Consider the following 12,481-nt stretch of genomic DNA (forward strand, 5'->3'; position numbering starts at 1 on the left):
TTCCTACCTAACTCTTTACGCTGGGCTGACCTTTTGGGCTTATCCTAATTTTGGGCCCATTCCCCTCCTCCATTCAATCGGGCCTTCAAACTGATCTCATGATCTTGAGCTTGACAGTGAAGGTTCAATTCGGATCAATGTCTCTCACCCGACCCGCTTCTAGCAATTTGGATCGTGCCCGGCCCAGGCTTCTTTGGTATCCTCAGCAACGGAAGTGTGTTTGAGGTTATTTAAGTATATTTGGGATAGTGAATGGACTATAGGTTTTTATATTGGATGATTGTTGATAATTTATTTGAATGGTTTTTTCTGAATCATGTTTTGTGATTGCCCCTAATTTCGGGTCGTTACATCGTCTATTCAAATCGATCTAAAGTTGATTCTTGGCTTTCTTCTCCTCTCAATTTCCTCCTTTTGTTTGATTTTTTTGTTTTAATCCTCTCAATTTTCGCCTTTTATTCTTTTTTATTTTTTTGTTTTAATCCTCTCAATTTCGTCCTTTTATTCGATTTTTTTGTTTTAATACTCCAACCCGTGCTTATTAATTTATAAATAAACCCCCTACAAATTTAGTTAATCCCATTGCAATGGTCAAACCAGATAATTGTAAATTTAATTGTAGTTAATCCATTGCAATGGTCAAACTAGAAAATTGTAAATTTAATTTTTTACTCATATATATATTTTGGAAGATATTATTGAAACAAAACAAAAGGTTAAGATTCTAAATTATAGGTATATGAGTAAAGTGTCCATTTATACCCTTAAGATATTATTGGAAAGATTATGATTATAGGTATGGGATAAAATTATAGGGCCGCAGTTATGGATATTCTTACTTTTTTTTAGGATAAAGTACACTGACACCCCCTGAAGTTTGGCAAAAGGACAGACAGATCAAAGTTATTCATTTTTTGAACAATGACATCCCCTCTTCTAAAATTTCATCCAAACAAAGCCTTAAGTCATATGAAAAGATAAAATTACCCCTCCATATTAAATTCAGATATATTACAAAATATCAGACCATGCAAAATGATACAAGAGCCCTTTATTCAATTTTTTCTCTTCTCTCTCTTCCCATCACACAATCTACGCCCCTCTCTCTCTATATCTGCTAACATATATATATAAATATACACAGACATATCTCCCTTGTCATCGATTCAATCCTTCTTTCTCTCTCTTCTTTTTCCACCATTAGGCCATTATACTCTCTCTCCAGTTTCTGGAACTCTTTCTTTCTTTCTTTCTTTGTTTTTTTTTTTTCACTATTTTGTTGGTATGCAGTTGTTAGTGGGGCGAATAAAGGGATTGGACTGGAGATATGTAGACAGTTGGCTTCTAATGGAATATTGGTGGTGCTCACAGCAAGAGACGAGAAGAAGGGTCTTGAAGCTCTTGAGAATTTCAAAGGGTTTGATCTCTTTGATCATGTGGTTTTTCATCAGCTTGATGTGGTAGACCCTTCTAGTATTCATTCCCTTGCTGAATTTGCCAAGAACCAGTTTGGAAAACTTGATATCTTGGTATAATTGAAACCCCATTCTCAATCTTTTTAATTTTTTACCAGTTTGATATAATTATGTCCATTTTTTAAATACCCATGCTTTACTCTTACAATCTTACCTAGAGTTCTTTTTTAAATTTGCCTGTTTGATAGAATTATGTACTACAAAATTGTTCTCTGTATTTCTGTACTTATAAATGAAAATATGGTATAAAAATTTAAGCATTCTATTGTTTTGTCAATTTAGAAATGATATTCATATGCTTATAGTGTTTTTTTTTTTTTTTTGAATTTCAATAAAATAATTTATTGTTTTATGCTGGTTTATTTTACTCTGCATGATCAAATCTCAATTTTTCTTAATAGTGATATTTATTAGTTAAATGGCTTCTATACTCGATCCATTGAATAGATATAACTACATGGATTAGTCAGTTTGAAAAAAAAACTTTTCTGATAGCAATTTATTGAAAGAGAGAGAACGAAGAAAGGACAGATGAGAGAGAGGAGAATTGGAGGAAGAAAAAAGAAAAAAAAAAATTGGGTTTAAGGGAGAGGCCGTGGATTGGTGGTGGGTTTGAGAGGGGATGATTGTGTGGGTGGCGGCGGCAATTGATGATTGGGATTGTACGGGTGATGGTGACGGCAGCAATTGGTGATGGGCTGGGATTAGGCGGGTTTTGGCCGCGACGGAAGCGATTATGTAGTGTATGTGTGCGTGTGTGTGTATATATATATATACAAAGAGAAAAGAATAAAGGTTTGGGCTTGGGTTTGGGTTTGGGTTTAATCCAAGGGCATTTAAAGTAATTAAAATATCAATTTTATATCAAAGGGTAATAAAGTCAATTCACCATTTTAAGGGGTCTCTTTGTCCATTTTTCAAACTTGAAGGGATATCTTTGTCTAAAAAATAGATAACTTTCATCTGTGTATGTTTATGTCAAACCTCATGGAGTGTGAGTGTACTTTACTTTTTTATTATTATTTCGTTTTGCACGGTTGCCAAAGACTTCCTACTATTGTTATGGTCACGTGTACTGCCACGACCATTTACATTTATTCAAAATTTTCTAAAAGAATCTCATTACATGTTTCGTTATAAAGCAGAGTGAAGAAAAAGTTTTTAAAGAGGTAAGACATTCGAAGACCACAAATGGTGTATAAAAGGTATTGCTTTGGCTGAGGACAATTTGAATAATAAGGATGTAATGGTATATATATATATATAGGCAAAGGAGGGAAGTTTGTGGAGGAATAATGAATATAATAGGGAAAAGATTCTCTTGTGAGGCCCATGCCCTACTGGCCACCGCAACCCATTTTTAGTCCGTACTCATTTTTTCAAGTCCGATTCGGGAAATTTTGATACCCCTTCGCGGTATAATGGTGCCAATGTAAAGCCGACCGGAGAAACCGTGACCTTTCTCCATTCGAGTTAAACATTTTAAATTTTAGGTTCTATTTGTTTAGACGTAAAATATTTTTTAAAAAATATTTTTTTATTTTTTGGTGTTTGATTGTCGTAAATATTTTACTAAAGAAAAAAATATTAAAATTTAACAAAAATATATTATTCATTAATTTTCGACAAGTTATTTTACATGCCTCGCCCAATGGATTGACCTTTGCCAAACACTATTAAAGTAAAAATAAAAGAATATTTTACCTGAAAAAAAAAAAAATTCCAAAAAAAATATTTTCAAAACGAACAGCGCATTAATACCTTTCTCCGTTCGAGATACACATTTTGAATTATAATTTGAAATGTGTTTCACTGCTCCCAACAAAAAAGAAATAAATTAATTAATTAAAAATCTTAAGGCTACAGCAAAAAACACAATGCAACTAAAGTTTCAATTTTACGGGAGTAGTAACAAGCAAGCAAAACTCCATCAGCTGATAGAGATGTATTCAAGAATAATCTATATACATGCACATAACCTAACAAGTGTTGTATGATTCATGTAGTTCCTCAACCATGCATCAATCCGTCACTTTCTACACCAGCTAAAAGGGCCCTCCTCCCCGGTACACAAGACACAAAAGAAACCGCCTGCTCAAATCATGTTGGTGCAAATCAATTTCAGAGATCATGACAAACTAATGAGGTCTTTAAGTTATCTCTAATTCCCGCTATATTTCACTTTGTACTAGAAATCTATACATATATCATAGAAGAGCTGTGATACACCATTTATGTGAGAGGAGGGAATCAAGTTGTGAGGTCAACCATTGTAATGATATCATCCATCGCTCACATAAAACAATTGAATTAGTCAGACTGTCAACTATAACAGGGACACACTGAATAATGAATGCCCTCTTTCCGGGGCAAGAGAGGGTCATTTGCAAGACATTAGCCACCCCAGGCATTAGGGGCACAAAGAACATAAGCGGTTACAAAATGCTAATTAATAGTGTGTTTCATTTTCAAGAGAAATGTATATATCTTATAGAATCATGTATATTAGTTTGGATCGATCCACATAAGGAATAAGCAAGCAACAAACATCATATGAAGGGGACAAAAATGAACCAACCAAAACTTCAACCAAAATCAACTTCAAAACCTTGAGAAGTTTTTGCCAAATTGCTCTGGTACGGCCTATGAAAAGGCATAATATTTTGGCGTTGCCGTTGAAGCTGCAAGAGTTGAGCTGTTGTAACCACTGCTATCAGAAAATGATAGCATTGTTCTCTCCAGTGTGCCCATTGTGTCGCAAGACTTCTGCTAGTGATGCATAAGAAACAGGACTAAGCCAGCTTAAGACATGGGATATGTCACTACATCCAATTCCGTGGTTGTCATCTGAATCTTCAAGGCCTAAGACCATCCTCTCATCGAGGGCGTTGCCAGCAGCCATAGCCATTGACACAGTGAGAGAAGAAAGTAAGATATCACTGTTTGAGCTAACAGAGAGCATGTTTTTGTTGCCGTTGTTGTAAATGCTAGCGTCATCATATGACCAATCATCAATGATGCGTTTTAGGGCCTCCATTTGGGCCGCCTCCTCTGAGGCCACAGGTTCAGGGTTGAGAAACAAAGGGCTATCAATATTTTGGTGATGAGATTTATAAGACGCCAAATTCAGAGGCTCATTCCTATAGAGTTGCTGGAAAATGTTATCAATCAAGGCTACCCTTGTCAATGGTGTATTGATCGACATGAAATGCTGCCATTGTTGCTCAGATGTATCCCTTCAATATCCGAATACAAATCAGTAAATCAAGCAAACAAAAATACCCGAATCAGTAATCGAGCAAACAAAACTACCCAAATCAGTAAATCAATCAAACAGAACTCTATTGGTAGAAGTAAAAGAAAAAAACAAGTGGCCCACCTGCTGCTATGTTTCTTGTAAGAGGAATCAGAGACACGTTCTTCAGTATTGCTATCAAGTGCTAAAACAGGGGTCTCGTTTGGTTGTATGGTGGGTCCAAGAAGTTGAGGTGAAGAAATGTTGGTATCAAAAGAGGGGTGCTGCTTAGAAAAAGGCACCGGAGTTGTGGCAAGAAAAGGGTGGTGATCAATGCGGGCCTTCTTGTTGTTGTTGTTGTTGGTGGTGGTGGTGGTGGTGACATTGTTATTGGTGGTGAAAGGGGCATGAACTTCCACAGGCTTTTCTGAATGTCGACCGCATAGGGACATATGATGCTCACAGTACTGCTGATGTGGAGCCACATCTCTTGAGCATCTCCATTTCTCCCCATCTGTTCTAGTACACCTCTTTCGTTTTAAATGCTTGATCAAATTCAGTGGCGATGTTGAGCCATCACGGTTCACTGTCCACCAAAAGTAATTAAAAAAAAAAATCACAGGGTAAAAATTAATTAAAAACCCATCATGAAATAAGAGCAGGTATTGATTGTAAGAAAAGAAAATAAAATAAAATAATTTAAAATTAAATGAAAAAAAGTACAGGGTCCTTACAGAAAGAGTGGGAGTCTGGAGAGAGATTGTGGGTAGGTGAGAGGAGATGAGGAGGCACAGGTACAGATTCCATCATATATTTGTATATCATTGCTTGTGTCTTGAGTTCCTTCCACTGTGACAATGTAAAAGGACATCCGAAAGTTGTTGCCATCTCTCCTGCTACAAATAATATCACATCTTTATAAGACTCCGAGCTCTGTCTCTCTTTTTCATTTTTTTTCTTCACTCAAATTCCATTATCTTTCACTTGCACAAACCCATATGAATTCTCACTCACAGTTACAAAGAAAGACTGATCTATGAATAAATAATACACACATATATACAAAGAAAGACTGTAACCCACATCAAAAATTGGAACTATTCAACTATACATAATATTAGGTTTATATAACAGGTGGGAATAATAAATTAAATTCGATAAAATCATTTCATAACTGTTTGGGACTATGTATATGGAAGAAGAACTCAAATAACTTACCAGGGAATTTGAATTTGAAGGCGGTGTGGTTGTTGGAAAACACAATAGCTGTAGTGATGGTATGGTCAAAAAGCTGCAGATTCCTTGCAGAGGAAACACACACACATATATATATATGTATATATATCATAGAAGTGCCTTCCTCATTGGTTGGGACCCCACCAACCCATTGTGCTTGGTGGATGTGTAATATCTCTCCTGTTTTTGAAAATATTTATCCGTTTTCAAATCACCTAATATATATATATATATATTTTTGGCAGGCATCAGTAATTCACTTAGGCAGATTTCTTTGAATTTATCCTAAACTACAAATTGAAAATACTGTCAAATCCCACGACTCAATAATAACTTCAGTCGAGAGTTATAGAGTTTGAACATGGGATATGAATGTTCTACATATATATATTTTTAACTATTAAAAGTGGAACATGTCATAATTAATTTTAATAATGAAAAAATTATTAGTTAATAAGGACCACATGGTTCCCACCAATGTCCTAATAATTTCTCATTTAATTTGAGATGATGACAATGGACTGTGTTGATTTTTTATGATGCCTATCATAAAATTACTTTAGGTCTCATGTTAAGGTACTATATTTAATAATTTTGTTAAATTTATAAGATTGTAGTAATACATTTAAGAAATATCCTTATAGGTTTTTATAAGTCTCACTTAATACATTGAATGCACTTGATTAAAGGAGGACAATAAATTGAATTTTACTTTATTAAATTGTAAGTAAAATACATTTAATCTTTGATTAGTTAAATATATTTTTAATTGATTAGATGATACAATAGTCTTTAATTTATTAAGAAAAATGATATTTATGCTGATGGATTTATTACATAGTAAGTATAATACATAGAATTTTTAGTTGGTTAATTGTATCTTTAATTGATTAGATAAGTCATGAGTACCATTGATAAAATGAGTACAATCTTTAAGACTATTGAGAAATTAAATATTTTGAAAAAAATAAATAATGTACATAAAATATCTTGTTAAATTAATAACTTTAATTATCGATAAATTAATATCTCGCTTAATTTATAGAATTTATGAGATCCCAACACCATTAATTTATGGGTAAATTACACATGGGTGCCTTACCTTCCCTAAAGTTTGGATAAATTTCACAAGTAGAGTGTTTGAGATTTATTACTCTAACTTCGCTTAAAATTATAAAAAGTTAATTATACCATTATATGTAATATATTTTTATAATACAAAATATATTATAAAATCAAAAATCAAAAATTAATTTTTTTTTATCTCACCTCTCTCATTACTTTCTTTCTCCTCCCCACCACCATTATCCCTTTCTACAAAAATAAAAAAATAAAGAATTGCAAATATATATAAAAAAAATAAGTATAAGGGTAACTTGGTCATTTTATAATTTTTTTTTTTTTAACAAGTTTTGATGGAAAGGAGGGTTGTCGAGCATACACCCAACCCTCAAAAAAGATTAAAGCAATAAATATGAAACGCTCTGCTGACACGAAATTTGTCCAAATCTCATTAAAAATTAGTGTAATTTACCCTTAAGTTATAGTGGTATACTGTACAATGAATTTCAATTTAAATTCTAAACCATGACAGCAGCTTTCGAGAGGTGATGATGTCGCCTGGTGGTAAACACCAAACCACTCGCTACTATTTGTACCCTTTTTCTTCTCTGAAAAAAATAAAAAATAAAATAAAATAAAATTGCACACCCTTTTGATTCTCAAAAATACCACTTTTTCCTTAATTGGACACTATCTGGTGACATTTCCTCCAACTCTTAGGGTCGGTTTAGTTTGACGTAAATTTTTGATAAAAAGTGAAAGGAAAAAAAAGTGAAGTGAAAGTGAAAAAAAGTGAAGTGAAAAAAAAAAAAAAAAAAAAAATTAAGTTTTTAGCACACATTTAGTTAGAAAGAAATTTTTACAAGAAATGTGAAAATATTATTTTATTAGTTTGGAAAGCATGGAATAGAAAATAAAATGATTGTACTTACCAAAATTATCCTTGTGATTTTAAATACTAAAAATAAAATTGTGTTACTCCCCTTACCCAATTATTTATATTCATTTTTAAAAACAAAATAAATAAATAATGATAAAATATTAAATTATTAAGAATTATAATATAATTATTTATATTAAATTTTAAATTATTTATATGTGAGAAAATTTTTGGTACTTAATTTTGGAGGCTTACCTCAAAAATACATGGTAACACAAATATTTGAAAAGTTACGTGACAAATTTATTTCCATAATTAGTGGTCTAAGTTGTTGTCATATACAAATATATTAAAAGTCTATAAAGAGTCACAACTTTCACGAGAAACTGAAATTTTCTTAAGTCAGTTTGGTTAAATAGAAATTTTTAATGAAAAGTGAAAGTGAAAGAAAGTAAAAAAAAGGAAAAGAAAATCAAGTTTCTATTATGTATTTGGTTAGGAAGAAAAAATTTCAAGAAAGTTGTGAAAAAATATTATTTTGTGAGTTTGGAAAGAATGAAAGTGAAAAGAAAGTGATTGTAGTTCCCAAAACTACCCTTTTAATTATAAGATTACTTTGTACTCTTTTGAGATACTATTATATCTCCAGAATTATTAATAAAATTAAAATTTTAAGTTCAAAGATAAATTAATGGATATTGTAGTATTTGTCTTCTGATGTTTAATAATTAGATATATGTGATTATAGAGGTACAAGTTTAATTAATAAAAAAATTTGATCAGAAATATCTTGAGGATAAAAGGTTGAAGTTAATATATATACTTTTTAATCAAAAAAAAAATAATAATAAAAAATAAAAAAAAAAAACCCTTCAGTCTAATAGAAATAAAATACTTATAACTAAATTAGTTTGGTACATATAATATATGTAGCGTTAAAACTAAATTAATTTGGTATATCTAATATACGTAGAGTTAAAATTAAATGAGTTTGGTATATTTTAGTAGTTGAGTTCGAAAGTCAAGAGAAATCTATGTATAAATATATATATATATATATATATATATATATATATATATATCACTCTCAATCATTATTAATTGTGGAAGGAAAAAAATAAAATAAAATAAATTTTTAATTTTGATATAAAATTATATACAATTAAATTAGTATTTACATGATCTTATAAGCAATTTACAAAAGAATGAAACTCACTTGTTATAAAAGTTTGTAGAGAAAGTGAGGAGGGTGACATGGGCATAATAGGAAACTAAGATGTGAAGAAACCATTTTCACGTGAAAGTAAAATTTCCTTGTGTTTTATGCCAGAAAATTTTTGAGGAAAATTAAACAGTTGCAAGAAAATTACTTTCTTGAAAATTTTCTCTTCTACGCTAACTAAACTCCTAAAAAAGTTAAATATATATATATATATATATATTTTTTTCTTTCTATTTACTTCATGCTAACCAAACAAATTTTCTCTTTTACGCTAACTAAACTCCTAAAAAAGTTAAATATTTTCATTTTTTTTTGTCTTTCTATTTACTTCATGCTAACCAAACAAACTCTGTGTTTTATGTAAGAAACATTTTGAGGAAAATCAACAACTTGCGGGAAAATTACTTTCTTCAAAATTTTTACTTTCCTCCTAACCAAACTCTTAAAAAAATTAAAAAATTTCATTTTCTTTTCCTTTCCTGCTACTCCGTCTAACCAAACACACCCTTGGATACCTAAGAAGTGCGTATGGGTGGTATAAGACATTGAGACACTTTCTAGATATGCATATATGAGTTATACAACTAAAAATATTTGTTTTCTGGTTGAATACGGCATTAACACAACAAGAATGCTTTGGACACTTTGAATATGGCCGGATGATTTTATAATTTTTTTTCAAGAAAATAAATTTTTTTCAAGAAAAATTTTTTTATAGTATTTAAAAAAAAAAAAGAATTCAATGCAATAAAAAATATATTAACAAAAATAACAAACATTTAGTTTTAAATTCAAAATTAGTGATCTATTAATATAAAAGGGCAAAAAATATATAATATATATATATAAATATATATTATATTATTTTTTTGGAGTGTGTACTCGTGTCCTATTTTTTTATCTTAGATTTGCTTCGTATCATAATTTAATACTCCCATTATCCTACAATAAATGTTTCTTTTTGAGAATTTAACTTTTTAAGAAGATGAATGTATATACATTTTTATTGTATTGATAATGAATAAATTATCAAATTTATACATATTGAATGAGTAAAAATAAAAACAGCCAAAAAATAAAAAATAAAAGTAAATATTTATTTTTGGGACGGAGGGATAATGATATTATTAAGAAACACAAGTATTGTTTAACTTGGGATAGTGGACACAAATTCAGGATTTACTCAAACAATAAGGCTTGAGAGTTGAAACTACAAAGGCCATATTCTTTTGTTACATTTTAATTTATCAATTCTTTTAAGAGTAATGTTTAAATCTGACATCATTTTAAAAGTTTTTACAAAACTACCTAAGACAACTATTTTAGTAGATTTACGAAGAAATAGCATGTTTGAGTTAGATTTAAGTCAAAAAGAAAAAAAATTACAAAAGAGTCCATTTAAGTTAGGACTGCGGTTCGAAAGCGAGACATTTACCTTCCGAATCTCTACCAACACCATTATGCCTATGTGGGCAAAAAATATTTTATACTCACTATTCTCTGTCCCAAAATACATGTTCTGCTTGAAAAATTCAACCTTTTATAGTAGTGGAATTTTAATACGGAATAATTTTTTATTGTATTGATAAGAGAAAAGTTTCAAAGATGCTCTTGTTAAAAGACAAAATAGTGTTTAATAATTAGTACACTTAGTTAAAAGGATAGTTTTGGAATGATACATTCAATTTTGGAATGTGATACTACATGTTTTTTTGGGGAAATTCTAAAATAAAAAGATGGATGAGTATTTGAGGTTGGAAAGTGTATTTACTTCCAACTTTGAAAGTCAAATTCAAATTTTAAACTTAGCCCCGGGACCATAATTTCTCACATTTGCAACCTATGGTGCTGGAGTTGCCGTTGCAGTTGCAGAAGTGATAAGAATGAGGCAGAGGTCCATTTTACCTTCCAAAGATGGAATGGAGGAGCATTGATGATAAGCCCCAAAAAAAGAAGGGAGACAGCTGTAGTTGAGGACGAGAGATATCACCCCAGCAGACTAGTACTAAATTAAACAACAATCCCCTCAAACCCCAAATATGCCACCGTGTCCTTTCCTTTGTTGTTATTCCATTTGTTTTGCAAAAGTTCTCGTTGCAGAGGCAATTTGAAGCTGTTTGAAGAAGAAATTATTAGATGAACTATTGATATTTGATGGACCAATTTAATTCAAAGTCTTCGATTGAAAAAATAGCCTCACCAGATTGTATAATTATACTATAAAGAAATCTGAACAACAACTTGAATTAAAATTGTTGGTGCACCAAGTGTCGAGTAGTTCAGGACCATCTGAATTAAACCTGAATAATTTTTGTTGTAAAAGGGTCATTTCTACTTCTCTATATTGCCTCATCAAATTAAACCGACTAATCACTATAGTTTGGCAGCTGGCCTGCAAAAATAAAGCCAAACAATCATACCAAAGTAAAAATTACGATTTGTGAGTGAAAATAAAAAATAAAAAACAAGATTGAAAATTAAAATAATTAGTAAAAAGATAGATATAATTGAAGGATGATTATGACCTCTCTTATTGTATAGAATTGCCAAGGACATCTAGTCCGTGATATAACCTCTTCATCCTCTCAAAGAGGAAGGAAGGGGCTCTAGCTCTACCTCTAGCTCGGGTGGGAGAATTATTATTATTTTAAATCGAAACAATGTTTAATCAACCTCTTTCAAATGGGAGACTCAAGTTTTAATAGTGTGAAGCAATTACTACAAAGATAGCACCGACTTAGATAAAGAATTATCATTAGCTAACTTCATCATACTACTACACCAAGGGCCTTGTGACGAGTGGTATCTCCTTCATTTCTTAAAGTAGATGGTGAAAGTTCGAATCCCTCATAAGGGCAAAGTGAATGTATAAGTGATACGTATATTTCTTGCCAATGAAAAAAAACTCCTTCATACTATAGTAATCCAATTTAACCGTGTTGTGGCGTGGTGTTACGCGTGCGCATACGTAGGTTATATGCATCTTCATTAGATAATAAATATTAAAATACCAGAGAGGAACATGTGTCAATGATACAATTATTTGACTGAATTGATTCTTTAAAATTTAATTTAAATCCAGTAGCTTAAAATTTACTTAAAATTAAAGATTCACAACTCATAAGATTGCTGTAACTGTTGGAAGTGTGTAACACATCTCGTTCAATTTAAAGTTTATTTGAAAATCAAAGAATTGTAACTCAAACCATCTAAATGAATGCCCATCCTTAAGCATCATACGTGAGATACAAATTTGTAGTTGGCAAATTGTCAAACTGAGTCCGATCGAGTTGTAAAGTTTTGATTAGATTTGTCAAGATTCAAGATCAGAAGCGAAATTGGAGAAGTGATCGTGTTCATACTTCGATACA

The 12,481-nt window shown here is 31.1% G+C and overlaps 1 protein-coding gene across 1 annotated transcript; it reads right to left on the minus strand.

Moving 5' to 3' along the window:
- Positions 1–3,940: 3,940 nt before the first annotated feature.
- On the minus strand, positions 3,941–6,009 carry LOC132268625 (growth-regulating factor 4-like). Its single transcript, XM_059769451.1, has 3 exons — positions 5,445–6,009; positions 4,855–5,296; positions 3,941–4,711 (listed from the first exon to the last, which is right to left on the minus strand). Exons 1-3 carry the CDS (start codon positions 5,596–5,598, stop codon positions 4,189–4,191), a joined length of 1,119 nt encoding a protein of 372 aa, XP_059625434.1. The 5' UTR covers positions 5,599–6,009; the 3' UTR covers positions 3,941–4,188.
- Positions 6,010–12,481: the final 6,472 nt, after the last annotated feature.

This window comes from Cornus florida, unplaced genomic scaffold (assembly GCF_030987335.1).
Source record: "Cornus florida cultivar Cherokee Brave unplaced genomic scaffold, ASM3098733v1 CherokeeBrave_3.0.0_Hap2_Chr08, whole genome shotgun sequence".
In the NCBI taxonomy this organism is placed as follows: domain Eukaryota; kingdom Viridiplantae; phylum Streptophyta; class Magnoliopsida; order Cornales; family Cornaceae; genus Cornus; species Cornus florida.

Excerpts from the sequence above, each read along its gene's own strand:
- LOC132268625 (XM_059769451.1), bottom strand. The coding sequence starts at position 5,598 with ATGGCAACAACTTTCGGATGTCCTTTTACATTGTCACAGTGGAAGGAA. Across the intron at positions 5,297-5,444 it reads TCCAGACTCCCACTCTTTCT|TGAACCGTGATGGCTCAACA; the intron begins GTAAGGACCCTG and ends TTTGGTGGACAG. Across the intron at positions 4,712-4,854 it reads TACAAGAAACATAGCAGCAG|GGATACATCTGAGCAACAAT; the intron begins GTGGGCCACTTG and ends CGGATATTGAAG.